We start from the raw sequence: 15,946 nt of genomic DNA, 5'->3' as shown, positions 1-15,946 counted from the left end.
TGCTCGCTGACAAAAGTAGCACCATAAAAATTGCTCTTGGACTGTGCTTTTTTGTTCGGGCCCCGCTGTGCAGTTGGGCCACAAGAAGTAAGAAAAAGCATGATATCCGTATTTTCGGCTCGTAACTAGCACCTTTGCTGTTACCAACTGTGACATACGTGTGTTTGCTGGAACGAATCCAGCTCTTTTTGTATGGATGTGTTAGTGTGAATGTATTTTTTTGTTTTGTTCCACCCCAACCCCCAACGGATGAAGCAGGAACACTCGCTGGGTTTTGGTTGACTCGCTTTTGCGTCCCCAATTGCAATGGATCCAAAGTAGCGCCATCGGGTAACGGAGTGGAAAAAAATCCGGAAAAACAATTCCTTTTCCGCCCAGCTTGTCCCGCAGTTCCTCCACTTGCCTGCGGTGGCCAGGCATAGAGGAAGCACACCAAACAGTGTGCAAATAAAAACACCGATCCGTACGAAGAGAAATGCCAAACGCCCGGGCAAAAGTGATGCGTCCCATATGTGTGTAGGTGCGTGTTTTTGGCTGTATTTGAACCGGTGGGTAGCAGCAGCAGCAGCAGCATCTTTTAGCCGTGTTATTGCAAAAGATGGAAAGAAATCGTCCAAAGAAGCGGCGCGTGCATTGAGTGCTGCTGGAATACTCCCGACCGCTGATGGCAGTTGTCGTGGCTGTCTTTTTTCCTTCTTCGTTTCAGTTTCAGGACGAGCAAAAGCACCGTCAGCAGCTCGATAAAAAGGAATCCAATAAAGGAACGAATCTCTCGAAACGAGATGCTCATTGGACGATGGATGAACAATTGCTACGCTGCAGGGAGTATGAGGGGCGCAGATGTGGCAATGCGGGGTGGATGGGTGTGGGTGTGTGTGTGTGTGTAGTGGTGGTAATGGCCAGGATGAAGTGGACCCGAATCTTCAGCGTTCTCGGTTTCCATTTGGCATGTCCCCTTCCTGTTGCCCACCGCTCTCGCGCGGAATGTTTAGAAGCGGAATCCGTATCGAGGAAATTTTCGGGCGGAATATGGAATAAAATGAATAAAAGCGAATAAACAAAAGAATAATAAAAGTAAATTGAGTGCTACATGTGCATCATGGGTTTTTTTTGGGGTCTCCCATACCACTGTATCTCGCTGGCAGTGCTTCCCGAACCGTATGGACGCACCGTCTCAGCGGGAGGTCGTATCCCAGGATAGTGTACGTTGTCCCAGTGCCAGCGCCAAGTTGATGCTTTGTTGACTAGCGTTAGCATTCAATCGGGTACGTATAGTGTGGAAGATGGTTAAAAGGAAAGGACGCAGGACGCCGGACAGGAACAGGAGGAAACAATATCCTTGGAACCAGAGTCGGATGATCCTGCAAACGACATCCCGGTACCATCATGTTTGGGGTTTGTTCACCAGGACAATAAAACAGCACGCGAGCTCTCCCGACCGTATGATGGCAGCAGCTCGAAGACGAAACGCAAATAAAAGGAACTACTTCTCCACCGCTTTACGGTTTTGTTGGGGAGGAAGGTAGAAAAAAAGGACAGTGCCAGAGAATCGCACCTAATGTCCTTACTTGCCCGAGGATGAACTGAGCGTGGCTAAAATGGCGTGGTGGGCGATGATGATGCAACCCGAGCGGACGCCGGTGGAACGAGCGAGAAATGAAACAATCCTTCGGGCAAAGAACAAAAAATCGCTCCGATTATTGAGACAACCATCAGGCACACCTGGTGCTTTATGTTGCTAGCATATAACCGAACTCGCTTGGGTGTGGGTAGAGTTGGGGCGTTCTTATTTTCCTCTCTATCTCTCTCTCTCTCTTTCGTTCCCTTGCCATTTTGGTTTGTCTATTTGCTTTGGTTTTGTCACCTGACACTAGAGTGGACCAAAATTAAACAAACACGTCTTTGTACATATATTTGAGCGCCACAGGACAAACATTTGCTTTGGCAAACTGCATTAGTTTGATTACGTTCCATGCGGTGGTGCTGGTTTGCCATCTTTTTCTGAAAGGTAATGTAAAACCATTGTTTAACCAGCACGCAAAACATTTTTTTGAAAGGTTTATTCTTCTCTTAAATTAAAGTATCGTTATTCATTCAGTATCGCAAAAGGCTGGTTCATAATAACCGTTAGTTTTAAACTAAATTGAAAGACATCATGGTTAAATAAACTTTCCTTTTTGAAAGCTTTCTGGCAACAGTGAAGGTACTAATAATAAATGAGTAGCATACCACTACCACCATTGATAATGGACCCCCAAACCATACCGTACCAAGTTATCAGCGGCCCTCAACCATGTCCTTGTCGCGCGACAAGTAACAAATTAACAACAATGTTTGACATTTTCATAAACTTCACGCACCACCGGGAAAGGAGTTAATTTCGTTTAATTATTCATGAAAATAGAGCGGTTCCGCTAGCCAGTGTTTCGGCACTGGCATGGCGGAACGAAAACATCACGACGATCCCTTCCCAATGCCACAGGCACTTTCGGTTGATACGCTCCCTAGTTTCGTTAGGGGGAGGGCAGGATATTGAGTAAAAATTCATGTTGCATCAATATAAAACAAACACACGCGAACAAAGAGGGGAAAAAAGGTGTACGATAAACCTTTCCATGTTTATAGATTGTCGCTTTTCCGCGACATCGAACCGAACACACCGAATCTGATGGGACGAGGGTGGGCCCTTTGGCAAATTAAATTAAGTGACACGCAATCACTTTCCCCGCGTGGTGGTCGCGGCACCAGCAGGCCGAGCCTCCATCCCCGAACGGTCGAGTGTTGGAGGTGGACGAGGTATACGATTTTTGTTTAGCTTCGGCTCGATGATGTTTAGCCCGCCAGCGAGATGTACCACAAACAAAGAGCGAGAGAGGGAGAGATGAGAGAGATAATGGGACATAACGAGTGAGCCTGGAACGGGTTTAAAGTGGCTTCCCGTAGTTTGTGATAAGTAGAAAATAAGTTATTGAAGGGTGTACTTACCGGCATAGTTTGACTACCGTGAAGTGATGTTATAGCAGCTTGAGCTTCTTGATGCGAGGTAAATTTAACAAAGGCGCAACCTGTAAGGAATCAAGAAAGTAATAAAATTAGTAAAACATTAAGCAAACAAAGAGTTACTATAAATAGTTTCTGACTATATGTGACTATGCCGATACGGTTTATCGTTCCTGACCATACAACAAGGTATCATCCTTGCAGAACATAAAATAACGAACTTCTGTATTGAGTGTGATAAACGTTGTGCCGCGTACGGAGGTCATGTTATCGCAAAAAAAGAACATGCGCCAACGAACCGACACCATCCGAATGAACCGTCCGCTAGGACGCTCCCCAGGATTGAGCTTCGGTCAAGGATAATCCACAACAGTGGGGGTGACATGGGTGTCTATGTGTGTTGTAGCGTGATGCGCATCAGAAATCGATAAACAATTATATCAAATGGGCAACGACAATCCGGGGAGCACGAGCCCGACAGGGTGTCGTTTCCGTCAATTCATTTCAGTCGGGAGAGTTTCATGGCGCACTTGCTGTCCTGTATATCTTTCCGTCCAAATTATCACCAACGCTGACCGGTGCCGAAACGATCTTTACGCTGGACGATATTTATTGCGGGAAATAAAACTCACGAGCCTTTGCTGATGCTGATCGATGATGTGCGCCCCCTAGCTAGGGCACATTGACAGCCATTCTGGTACGAAGGAAATCCGTATAAAGTAACACCGTCAGACATGTGTGCGATGGTTTTTTTTTTCGTTTGTTTATGCGACTTTGGTGCGTCCTTTTTGGTGCACAGTGAATAAAAGGATATCTAGTTCGCCAACAGATGGCAGTCTTTGCTGTCCTGCACTGGGCTAGGAAAGGGTAAATAAATTGTGTAGAAAAAATAAACAGACGCCAAAAAACAAAAAAAGCACGAAACAATAACAATCACCAGACACGGTAGTACCACGTGCTGAGCTTCAAGAGTCAACTGCCGAGGACAAACAACAAAGAACTATATCGATGAGTTTTGGCCCTAAGGCCGAACTTTGACGATCGAAACGGTGACGGTCAGGCTGTGACAGAGATAGGACCCCACATCAGCCGAGTGTAGTGTACAAACGGTTGACCTTTCCGAAGCATTGCAATGGAACCGTTGGCCACCATAGCGATAGATTGGGCCATAAAAGTATTTTTTATTGAAAAACTTCACAATCGTTCTGGTTCACGCGTGCGTGCGTAGACGAATAAAAAACGCGAATCGGTAGCTTTGTTGCAAAATACATATTGCTTTCGACACTTGGATATGTTTCCCAACGGGGACAGAGGGTTTGTAAAAACATATCCGTCAGTGCATATGTTCCAATGTAGCAACAACTATTAAAAACAAAGACTCACACTTGTATCACAAACAGTATTTTGGTACAACTGTTTTAAATATTTTCTGCTTATATGAAATATTCTATGTAATACAGGCTTTTTAAACTCGAAATACGGCAAATATTGGTTGTAGTCAACTTACACTAATTCTTAAACTCCTTCAGTAAAAATGTTTTAAACACCTGTAAACAGCAACATGTGCCAGTGCACTTACCGTGTTACGTAGTGAGCGGAAACAGGATGTATACATCCATTGGTTGTTGGTCAAAGAGAATATAAAAGCTTTTACCCATCCCATTCCGTAGGCTGGTCGATTCAATGCTCATGTTTGGCAAAAGCCGCCCATTTCCGTGGATTGCAAACGTGTGGCGAAAGTAGGACAGAGGTAAGTCATACCTTCCATAACCGAACGGGAGGCATACACACTAGGCATCCAACTCAGCGGTGCCAGCAGGTAGGATGGACGGATTTTGCGCACGGCCATTTCACATTTTCCGTCGTTCGGTCGTTGCCAATCAAAACGGTGACGTATAGCCTGTACCTTTTTCAACCGAGGAGTGATTTGAGCGAAAGTTTAGGCACGGGACTTGAAATTAGCTTTCGCACGGTGCTTTGGGAACGGGGACAGGGGACTGTCTCGAACAAGTCGCAAGTTAGATGTGTTTTTTGATGTTTGACGAAGGATGCAAAGTCCAATCAATGTTGGTTCGTTTATATATATGAATTTGGCCCTCCCACCGGTAAGTGATGGTAGTATACAGATTTATACTTAAATTTTTGAGATGTTCTATATTGCCAACAAAATTGTGCTCCATATGCGGCGCCAGGTAAGATCTAGTGGGGAAAAAGGTGTGAGGAAAAGCACAAATTTCGGCGTAAATCACTCTCATGGCAGCTTCGTTTCGAACCCTCTTCACGATAATTTTTTGCTTGCAGCGTAGGCTGGATGGCTGGTAAAAATACGTAAAAGTGGCTGCAGAAACACTCAAACACGTCAACGATGGGGCAGTGGAAATGGAATCGTTGTAGCTTAGAAGGGAAAAAGTAGCTACATCTCTGTCAGTCCCTTGTCACCGCGTAACGAAACGCAATTGAACAGATGACAACTGGTTGATTCATTAGTAAACCCATCCCTATGGCAACGGCTCTCACCGAGACCCTACATTTCAATCACCTTTTTCACCGCTGACTGACAGCGCACTGCTCCGGTTACTAGTTGCGTCATTTTCTGTAACATGCCCTTACACGTAGCGCAGGCAGCTCGAGGAGGTCTTGTCTTAGCGTACGGATGCGCAACCATACCAATCCATAATGGATACGAATGGAAAGAAAAGGATTGTGAATATCTCCTGAATAATTCGTTCGTTTCACTTCCTTTACGGTTGATTGACAGTAAATTGGTTTCTCTGTTTCACGCGGACTCGCCCCTATCGCTCCACAAATTGGACGGTGATGGACGTGGCAAAGGATGTGATCACATTTCTGCCACTAACGTCACACACCAATCGATCGACAAAGTGTTGGAGCAAATTGAAGTAATGACCGAGATGTACAGAAGGGACGTTGGCAGTGCAAATTTTGTACCCATCTGCTCAACTACAGCAAAGCATTGGTCTGGGGGAAACTGGAAAGTGGTTATAATGAACATTCATTCTAGGGCTTTTCCCGGTCGCGTTCGTAGGACTGCTTCACTTCCGTCGCGCTGTAGTTGTATTCAAGACACGGAACATTATTCGCTTTAGTAGGTTTTATCAGCAGACGTTTGTGTAGGAATTTCCTTCGGCAGAGAGTTGCCATCGCGATGCTCGTGCCAAGGAGCTGCTTGAGGCACGTAGCGAGAATGAATAAAATTAATTATCTTATTTATCATGAAGCTAAATTTGAATTCACTGTCCGACACTGGTTGACTGCTTTGGTTGCGGCAAGGCACGAACTAGCGCCGGGAGGACAATCTCCGGACAAGGATGCTCTGGAATGTTCGTGTTGCTTGAAGTAGTTGCGGCTTTTCTCGTTCCCTGCCATTTGCCTTGCCTTGTTTGTGTAGGTTGATGATGTTGAAAAAAAAGGATTTATCATGTCTATGAACATTCAGTGTGTTTTAGTGAAATCGGTACTAACAAAATTTATAAAAAAGATACTTATAAGACAGTGTCGATGAAATATTTTAAAGTTATTTTTCTAGTACAAAGAGCAAGCTTGCCAAACGGGAAGAGGCGAATGTGCTTGTTCTCAAAGTCTCCATAAAGATAAGCAATCATCTTTTTGCCAAAAGGGCATGAAATTTCTCCCTTTTTCTTGTCATAATTTCATTATTTTATTCAAACTATTTTCGTTTGAAATCTTTTTTTTCTATGTAAAATAAAACAACACATCGATAGCAACATTATTCCTTAATAATGTAAAAGCCACTTATCCTTTGAATATGTATTTAAAAAACTCTAAAATCTAAAATATTACCCAACAAACCAAACAAACAACCCTAAATTATTAAGTTTTCTGTTCAACCATGACTGTTGATATCTGCAATGCAGTTTGCTTCGTTCGCCGAATTTAATCTCCAAACAATAAAACACTTATCTTTAATCACTCTTCCCAAGCTATATCCACTGCTTTAAGAGCACTCCATCGAACATAGCTAATACTCTCGGCCCTAATCGTTCAACGTCATTAAAACATTAGTTTCCGATCGTACGATGCAATGCAAAATCGATTCCAATCAAATAATATCCCCCGTTTTCGTTTGCTGTCTGCCGTCTGTCTGCTCTTTGCCATTTTCATTCCAAGCCTTTCCGAAACCTTATTCATCGATTTGTTTGGAATAGAATACAAGCGTGTTTTTTTTCGCTCCATACGCCCTCTGCTTTTTTCCACCACTATTCATTCCGATTGCTTGCCCAAATTCGATCGCACTTCGTTTGTTAGATTAAAATTCAATTGAATGCTGTTGAATCCTGGGCCTGTGGCGAGGAGCCTCCCAGCTATTGGGTTGCTGTTGAATCTTTCCAATCAATTCGATTCCATCGCGCCCACACAAAACTGACGCGATGAAACCAAAGAATCATGGCCGGCATAGACATGGCCAGGGTACGATAGTTTTCCTTTCGTACGGCAGCTCCGTTCGGAATGGAATAGAGAGTGGATTTGAAAATGTTTTTCCACCAGCAGAGTAGTGCAAAATATCCAGCTATTCCCCTCCTCCTCAGATGCGCTACCGAAAGAGCATATAAACAAAAAAAAAACACACAAACTAAGTGAGGAAATCTTATCATCCGCAAAACAAATTTCAGACTCTTTCGGCGCAGCGCCATCCACATTCACAGCTCATCGCGTTTCACAAATTGCTTGTTTCCGTTCAATAACTGCGGCAATATTTGTTGGCATGTCCTACCGATTTCCCCCATCAGATTCCGTCGGCACTGCTCCCACTTTCCCTCGACGCTCGAGCTTCCGTTTCAGTGCGAGTGCGATGTTTGCCACACTTCCCAGCGATATATATTTTTCGCTCTGTCGAATAGAAAATGGATGGTAGGAAGCGCGCAACGCACTGCTTGGCGTGTGAGAATGTGAATTTTGTCATTTCATATCCACTTGCGAGGGTCTGGAGTGAAAACTCATCTCAACGTCCTAACGACTTTCCTGGACGCAAGCAAGCCGAATCACATGGAGTGGGTGTGGGAAGCCACGGATGCTTGCACTGCAAACGTGTACCGTACTGCTGCTCGAAAACAGCCAAGATCATCACTTAGTGGGTTTATTTCGATACCGATGGCAACACTCTCGTTACGGGTGCTGAGTTCCAAACACACACACATGTATATATACACACACACAGCACCAGTCATCCTTTCATCTGCCCGGAGGTGAAAAGTTCGTCAATATTGCAACATTCTACCCTTTTCCGGTAGCCGTAGCAAAACGAGCTTTAGAGCCGGGGAAGCATCAATGGAGGAAGCGCGCGACGAAACGTACATGGCAAAGAAAAATGCACAAACATTATTTCGGGCTAAAGAAGATATGACTCGTACGGTTCGGTGTACGCTACGAGTTGATGTGCAAGAAGCGACAGCGAGCTTCGCACGGAAAAGCAGTCACCACCATCGCGATCATAACGATGTCGTCGACGAACGGTTGCCACTCCACTCGATGGCAGTGAAGCAGCCGAATTTTCCCAAGCAAAGCACCTCCCCACCATTAGTGCTGCAGGGCGAGGACCTGTCGATTTCGCGTTCTCATTTCAGGTCGTCGAATGCTGCTTAAAGCGCAGAGAAATGGGGAGCCACGGAAGCGGACGGGATCGAAATAGGAAACGGAAAAATTGGAAATAACAAATCTGTCAACTGTGATTGCCAGCTTCGCACGGACGGAATGCTATTTCCAGCGTCGATGGCACTGCTATTATAGGTTGCTGTAAAAATTGCATCCATACATGTTTGTGTCGATTCACCTAGCCCTCCTTGTCCTGGTGCGATATGATGCATCGTCGCTGCAAATCGAATGCATGATGCAGCCACCGTTTTTCCCGCGTTTTCTTTCCTAGCACGGATTCGAATGTTTGTCATCCGGACTCGGGACCGAGAAGCTTGTCTAGCCGTAGGGCAATGTTTTGTTTTCGGAGTCGGTAGCTGTGATTTTATGTTTTACGTTTACTTGTGTGTTTTTGTGTGTATGCGATTTGGTTTATTTCGTTAGCTTCAAGTTGATTTGGAAACGGGTCTGTCGTTGGTTCCGCCACTGAAACGAACGAACATCGTACATCGTGCTGTCATAGTCGAAGGTGACGAAGTGCATCTGTACCGTCAAACAGATACAATCAATTATAATTTCGAAGTGGAAATGCAAAAACAGAACACTGCAATCAGTTTAGGGGTTCCAATTAAAAGTATCCAGTGGTATGGAGTAGGTACTCGTTTGGCTGAACTTTTTTTTATCATTTTCAAATATGTATAAGCTGTGAAGAATTGATTTGATAAATTAAAATTATTTTTGTTTATTATTCAAAAGTATTGACCATGTGTTGAATAAATCTACGATATGCAAATAACAAAATTATTTCTTTTTGTTATCGTGTCGCACAACAAAGAGATTAATACTCAAATTGATTGTAACGTGTGGCGACTTCATAGTAGATATTTTGTACAAAATTGACGCATAGTTCAAAATATATTTCATAGGTATTAATTTTTGTACGTTATCAGATTTTTTTGAACCATAAATCCCTTTAAACAGCAATACCGTGAGCACTTATTTTTGATGAAAGAACTGTTTTTTATGCTCTTAAAGAACACGTGTAGTACTCAATCATACAAACAACATAATGGTACAACAGAGTGAAACCCGGGAGAAGAGGACGAATTCTCTACGGGAAAACGTTTGTCCCCAGTGTAATTACACGTTCCGGGCACGCTATTAACCATCATCACTGTCTCCCAATCTCGAATTTCATCGTACAAACCCATCGCGCGGTGTTCCACCAACAGCGTGTGTGATACAACATGAATTGCAGCAAAAAGAAAAACGGTAAAATATTGCAAAACCCATTCGTCAAGAACCGAAAGGAAAGCGACGAGGGGCTGGGCAAAATGAAAAATGAACGGCATCAATGCAGAACCCACCACTACCACCACCAAAACCCGTAAACGCGGTGAGCACTTTCAAAAACCATAGCGCACATTAAAAAATGGGTCCTTTAATTTGCCGAAGCAGAGCCTAGGCACAGTGACGGGCGCCAAACTCGTCCCGTTTCACACCACGCTCTTTGCCCAGCTGCATAAAGCTGTTTTACCAGTGCGAGATTGAAAAGGTAAAGCGAAAATGGTTTACCAGCGTAAAAACTAGATGGGAGGAAAGGGAGAACACCATTTTGCACAGGATCTACCCCATCCTTAGTTTCTCCCCGGGACGATGCATACCGAAATTATTCGCCCATCGTCGTCCTGCTGACCAATAATTTGTCCGCGAGGACCCTTTTGGTTCGGCGTTTTTTAATGTTTGGACGCGGAATGGGTAAGCGTGGAGTAGAGTGAAGGATCGGCACCCGGTGACTAAAACCCACTCAACAAAGGCGAACCGAAAGGAGAGTGTTTTAAAATCCAATTATGAACCCAACCGAAGCAGAACAGAAAATCGAACGAGAAATATGTATGAGTTCGTAAAACCGCTCGCTCGACGAAGCGCTTGGTTTGGTGGGTTTGGTTTATAGTCTTTGTATGTGTTTGTATGTGCGCGCGTGTCCAGGCCTCTGCATATGGTAAAGGGCGCTGTACGAATGATGATGGCGATGAAGGTTGAATGCGTCCCACTGGGGCCGGACTCGTTCGGAATCGGTCTCTTCGATGAGCGTCCGCTTGGAGAAAAGCATGTTCACAGAGCAATTATGAATGTTGGTTTCGCATCGTGAGATTACGTGGCAGGTGGTGGTGTGGAGGATAGGCTGGCGCTTTGGGTTGGAATAGCGCATGGTTACCTACCACACCTGCATTGCCACAGAACCCAGTTTCCGGTCCACGGAACGCGGTCAACCGTTACCGGGGTGATTCTATCGGCTGTGGTTAAGAGCCGAGAGTGGGAGATTATTTTCATTCTTGCCAGAATTGGCTAGTGTGGGGCTTGTTTTTAGTATGGAACCGCTCTCAGCAGGAGCAAGATCGACAGACAAAAAACAAAACCATTGAGATATGAATAGAGTGCCTGCAGGAAGGCAGGGACGAGGATGCTTTGGTCCAGTATTTTCCGGTACGCTGGAAGCAAACATGAACCCACCATAGTAAAGTGTAACCCCACCAATCAGTGGCAAAGGTGAATCGTGAGACACAAATCCGCAGACAGGTGAACGTGAAGTTGTGGCACCAAATTACTACTTTCATTGCTGCAAAGCTGCTCAAAATTATGGACTAATAATTGCAAACGCAATAATATCAGCAGCATCAGCCACCAGCCGCTTACAACGTTGCAGCAGGTCTTGCCGGGTGTGAGAACATTTCGGTACGTGCCCACTTTCAAGCAGGTTCAGGTAAGCTACCAGGTCCGTGTTGGTTTAGCACAGGTGGGGAAAAACAAAGAAAACCAAAAGAAGCATATAAAGCGCCCGGGGAAATGAGTCACTTTCCATTAGGATGCGTGCACTCAGATCCGCGGATGCGTACCGGAATGGCACGTAGCTCGTAAACAATGCAGCAACACTTATAAAATCGTACACGCACCAACCATTTGGCTCGAACGTTGGTCACAGTGCACGGACGTGTGCGTGCCGGGAGAATAAGGGTGGGATTTGGGCCGAAGCGTACGATTGGATGCGAATTGCAAAACGTCCCCCCAAAACCAGAAACGACCACTGCGCGCTCGGGAACGATGTAAGCCGCTTAATTTCGAAACGGAAATCGTGCCACCATTATTGGGACGAATTGTTTGCATTTTTCAAGCGGAATTTCGTTTATGATCACTAGTTACCATCCAGCGGGCACGTGAGTGTGGGTGTGTGTGTGTGTGAAAGTTTGGTGACGGTGGTCAGTCTCGGTGACCACGGAATGCATTCCACACCGGTTGCTCTATGCACGCGGCGGAGGAAGCCGTAATGTGGAGCATGTGGCGATTTGAAGCATTCCAACTGAGAAGGGAAGGTTATTTCCTGTGTTTGGTTTCCTGTTCGTGCCTTCGTGCCGGAAAACAGCTTATTGTACCGGAGTTTGGTAGAAGTACTTTGGTAGAATTAGTTTTCATTCGAGCAAATCTATTCCAGCGTTAGCGTTATTGCAAAATGAACTGTTTTTTTTTGTTCATCAACCAATGGCTTATACTTTGAATCAATAATAAATGGTCTTCTGAATATTTCATTACAAATAGTTTAGAAGTGATAATAGTGATATAAGTCTTGTTTGCATTGTCTTAAGGATGTTATGAAATAGCATTGTGTAAGAGTTTATCTTCACCTTAAGGCATCGAAAATGCAAAACAAAGCAATACATTAATAATCCTGAAAACTGCAGTTTTGAACCTACATTTCGTTGCCAAAACACAGTTTCAACTCACTTCCTTAACTACTAACCCCATAATTGATGCCCATCAAGATGGCTATCTCAAGCCATCAATGCTTAAACCTGCAAAAAGAAACCGGCTTCGGTTCAATCTTATCAGCAGCTTTGATTTAGCTCTTACTTTTTCCTTCCTTGTTTGTCCAGTTTTTTTTCCTCCGTCAAACTTTCTCCTGTTTACTTGTTTGTTTGTTAGCTGTTTCCTCCTGCAGCTGCCATCAACTGCCTCACTCGTCGGTTCGTTATAACGCCGCTGAATCCGGTTAGCTAAATTACATTAGAGACCTTAACTGGTAATGGTGTGCAATCGAATGGAAACAGAAAGCGGCTGGTGGATTGGGCGCGATAAGCCTGGGTGCGTGAGGCCATCCCTGCACGGGATTTGTGAATACCTCCATCTGCTTTTCCCGATGGCACGAAGGCATGGCAAGGCGGCGGCGTTTTGCACGGTTGCCGGGGTACCGGGGAACGATACCGGATAACAAAAATCCTTTCAATCGCCCCAAGGCGTACAGCATGGCAGAAAGGATATTGTGCCCGTCTTCCATCCTCCAGCCTGGAAGCGGCATGGAAAAGGGGTACACACAACAGCACGACCCGGTGGGGTGCCCTTTTTCTTGCTCCAAAATGCCTCCTTTTTTGTGTTTGTGCTTCGTTTGCGTTGCCACCTAGAGGCACTTCGAGCGCTCTCCCTCGAAGGTTACTTATGGGCTCGACAGATAAGGAGGCGCCCAGAAACAAACGAACGCGGAAGGCCGGGATCCTCGATGGGCGGACGATTCGGCCGCGCAGCCGAAGAGCGATATGAAAGCGTTCCACTCACAAAAGGGACCACCATCTAAAAAAAGGGCTTCGGGCGTGGTAGAGCACGCGTTTGATTCGTGAGCATCCACCCGGCTGTCATTCCTTTCATTTCGGTGCAAATAAAATCTCTTTTTAGCAGCAGGCAGGCAACATCCAGCAGATGCGCCCGCCAAACACTCAAGGGAATTCGATGGTTTCTGGCTGTAAGCAGACACTGATAAGGATTGTCGGTGTCGGCGGGTCCAATCGCTCGCTGTAAGGTTTTTTTTGTTTTCGTTTTCGTATTTCTTCACTGTTACTGTTTTCGCCTTTGTAGCGACCGCATCTCAACGTAAAGAAAGGAAAATAACATGATCAATTCATCAATGAATGCTTCCGGTGGGAATTGAGGGTTGAAAAGCTGTTTGGAATAATGCGGCTGGAATTAAAACAGGGACTGCCTCCAGATTCGCCTATGTCTCTGTGTGTGTGTGTGCAATGAGAGAGTTGGAAATGTGAAAGATCCCTTAAGCCTTGCCCGTCCGTGCGGAGAATTATAAATGAGTTCTGCTGGAGCCGAATCGTCAAAGTGTTTTGGTTTTGATCCCATTACATACATTTCGCCTTTAGATAATTTAAATTATTATTTCTGCTCGACTCGTTACAGAAATACCGTTTTCGTGCGCTTGTTTGGCCCTCTTCAAATGTATCAACAGCAAAATGTCGAGCGGCTTGCACACGCCAGTAATAGCCAATGGGAGCAGCTCGGCCCAAGACAATTTTCCCACTCACCCCATCGGCACAAAGCCACGGTTGACGTGGATCTCAATCCGTGCTGATAGATGTGACAGCTACGCATTATGGACATGTATACCTGAGCATGATAAATTTCCGTCACACATCAAAACGCTTAGTGTCATGGGTTCGTTAGCGGAACGGCCGGAATCCGGTGAAAGAGACACAGAGCAACGAGAAAAATCCTCCTGGCAACCCCTTTTTTTCGTTTACCATTAGGACAGCGAAACGAGCAGGTTCCCAGTGGTCTCGTGTATGGTAATCACGGTACGGCCTGCAATGCAATTGGAAGGATTTCCGGCCGGCACGGACGACTAAGTTGGAGGGGTGTAGAAAATATAAAAAAAGAGAGAAGACAAGAGAAAACCAGATTTCCCTCAGCTCATCAAAATGTCGAGATTCTAAATGCGGCACGTAGCCACGGTGAATGGTTTATAGCGCTATAACTCGATTACCTAAATCGAGGGTTCACCCTTTTTTCGGCCATCATTTTCCCCCCACACCTAACCTAACCTGTCCACCTTCCCTGCCAGACAAACAACGGGAACGCAGCGGGTCCTGTGGGCTCCACAAGGACGACGGCCCCGACCACGGAAGGCAATCATCCCTGCCGGCAGGCGTTGAAAATTGCCTCGAATCCATGCGAATCCAACTCGGGCAGCCAGTGTGGTCGGTTGCTGTCCGTACCTGCGCTGCGTCCTGTGCTGACTTTGTTCCCCATGTTTAACGATACGAGGTGATGTCACTTGAAATTGTCACAAACATACGGACACACCGGGGTCGGGTTCAGTTTCGCCACTCAAGAGCCTGTGGGCCACTTCAGCTGGAATCGAAATAAATTCCCCGAACAAATTTCCCTTCCCTCCGGCACACAGGGACCGTTTTAGCACTGAGTGTGCCTCAACCTTATTTGTTGCGTGAGTAAAACACGCATCCTATTCATCTCGCACGCGTTGGTCGCTTCTTGGATAACAACCCCTGGCTACACCTTCTCATCAACTTCCAATGATGTGGCACGGATAAGAGGGCAAGGCCACGAGCGAGAAAAGTTCTGTCAAAACTCGCCCGAGACACTACGGACACGACAAATGACAGCCATTCACTATAAACTGAAAGTCATAAACCCGTTTTAAGATAAAAGCCGGAAACCTTTAACCTTTTTCCCGGAACACACAACACAATCAACGCACAAGCACACTGAGAAACGCGTGTACACATCGTCACTGGCTTAGTGTGCGGGTATATGCGAGGTGCAAGGTTCTCCGAAACGGCACGTGTCAAAGGTAGAGTCACATTTGTACCGTTGCGTGTGCCCCGGGGGCGATTTTGTCGGTTGCGAAGGAAAACCCTTCCCCCATTTTTGCCCAAAGACAAACGAGGTAAAATTAAAGCCACCATTTGGTTCATTTTCTTTCTGGCTTTTCCAAACAGGAGGACGCTGCTTTTCGCACCAAGCCGCACGTTGTTTCTGTTGGCTGCCTGCGTATATGTTTGTGAAACTGTGTGTGTGAGTGTGTGTTGATGGCTCAGGGGTGGGAAAAGTGATTTCATCTCTGGGCTCGTGAAACCCTGTGATAGCAGTGATTGATGGAAAGAACGTGGAAATCCTTCTTGCTACGTGTTGGAGTGTAGCAAAGTTTGACTTAACTTACCGCACAAATAATAATGGGATATACAAAAGCAAGACATAATGATGTAATAAGTTTTATAATAACATAAAAATGCTTAAGAGTATGCTCAGCACTCGTTAAAATAAGGAAACGGAATGAAATTTATTGCCTTTTAATTGATCAAATTAATTAAACGAATTGAATCAAAATTTGTACCTCACAGAAATAAAGAAAATGGCTGAGTAGAAAGAAATGCAACAATACAAATTAATCAACATTTTCCCGCTATTTTTTCACGTTGTTGTGACACCAACTGTGGTGAATATGATTTTTCTTTCGGCCATGTCACCACGCCAACGCACGGAG

General features: G+C 45.2%; 1 protein-coding gene across 39 annotated transcripts in view; it reads right to left on the bottom strand.

The window, feature by feature from the left end:
• The window catches only part of LOC1275761 (CUGBP Elav-like family member 4), a 320,099-nt gene that overhangs the window by 42,719 nt on the left and 261,434 nt on the right, over window positions 1-15,946 (bottom strand). For all 39 annotated transcript variants that reach the window (XM_061648898.1, XM_061648900.1, XM_061648908.1 and 36 more), the window contains one exon: window positions 2,986-3,065. In XM_061648898.1, coding sequence (XP_061504882.1) covers window positions 2,986-3,065 — 80 coding nt within the window. The remainder of the gene's footprint in view (window positions 1-2,985; window positions 3,066-15,946) is intronic.

Source organism: Anopheles gambiae, chromosome 2 (genome assembly GCF_943734735.2).
Source record: "Anopheles gambiae chromosome 2, idAnoGambNW_F1_1, whole genome shotgun sequence".
In the NCBI taxonomy this organism is placed as follows: Eukaryota; Metazoa; Arthropoda; class Insecta; order Diptera; family Culicidae; genus Anopheles; species Anopheles gambiae.
The sequence above is the reverse complement of the archived record's forward strand: the minus strand, read 5'-3'. Positions and strand labels throughout refer to the sequence as shown.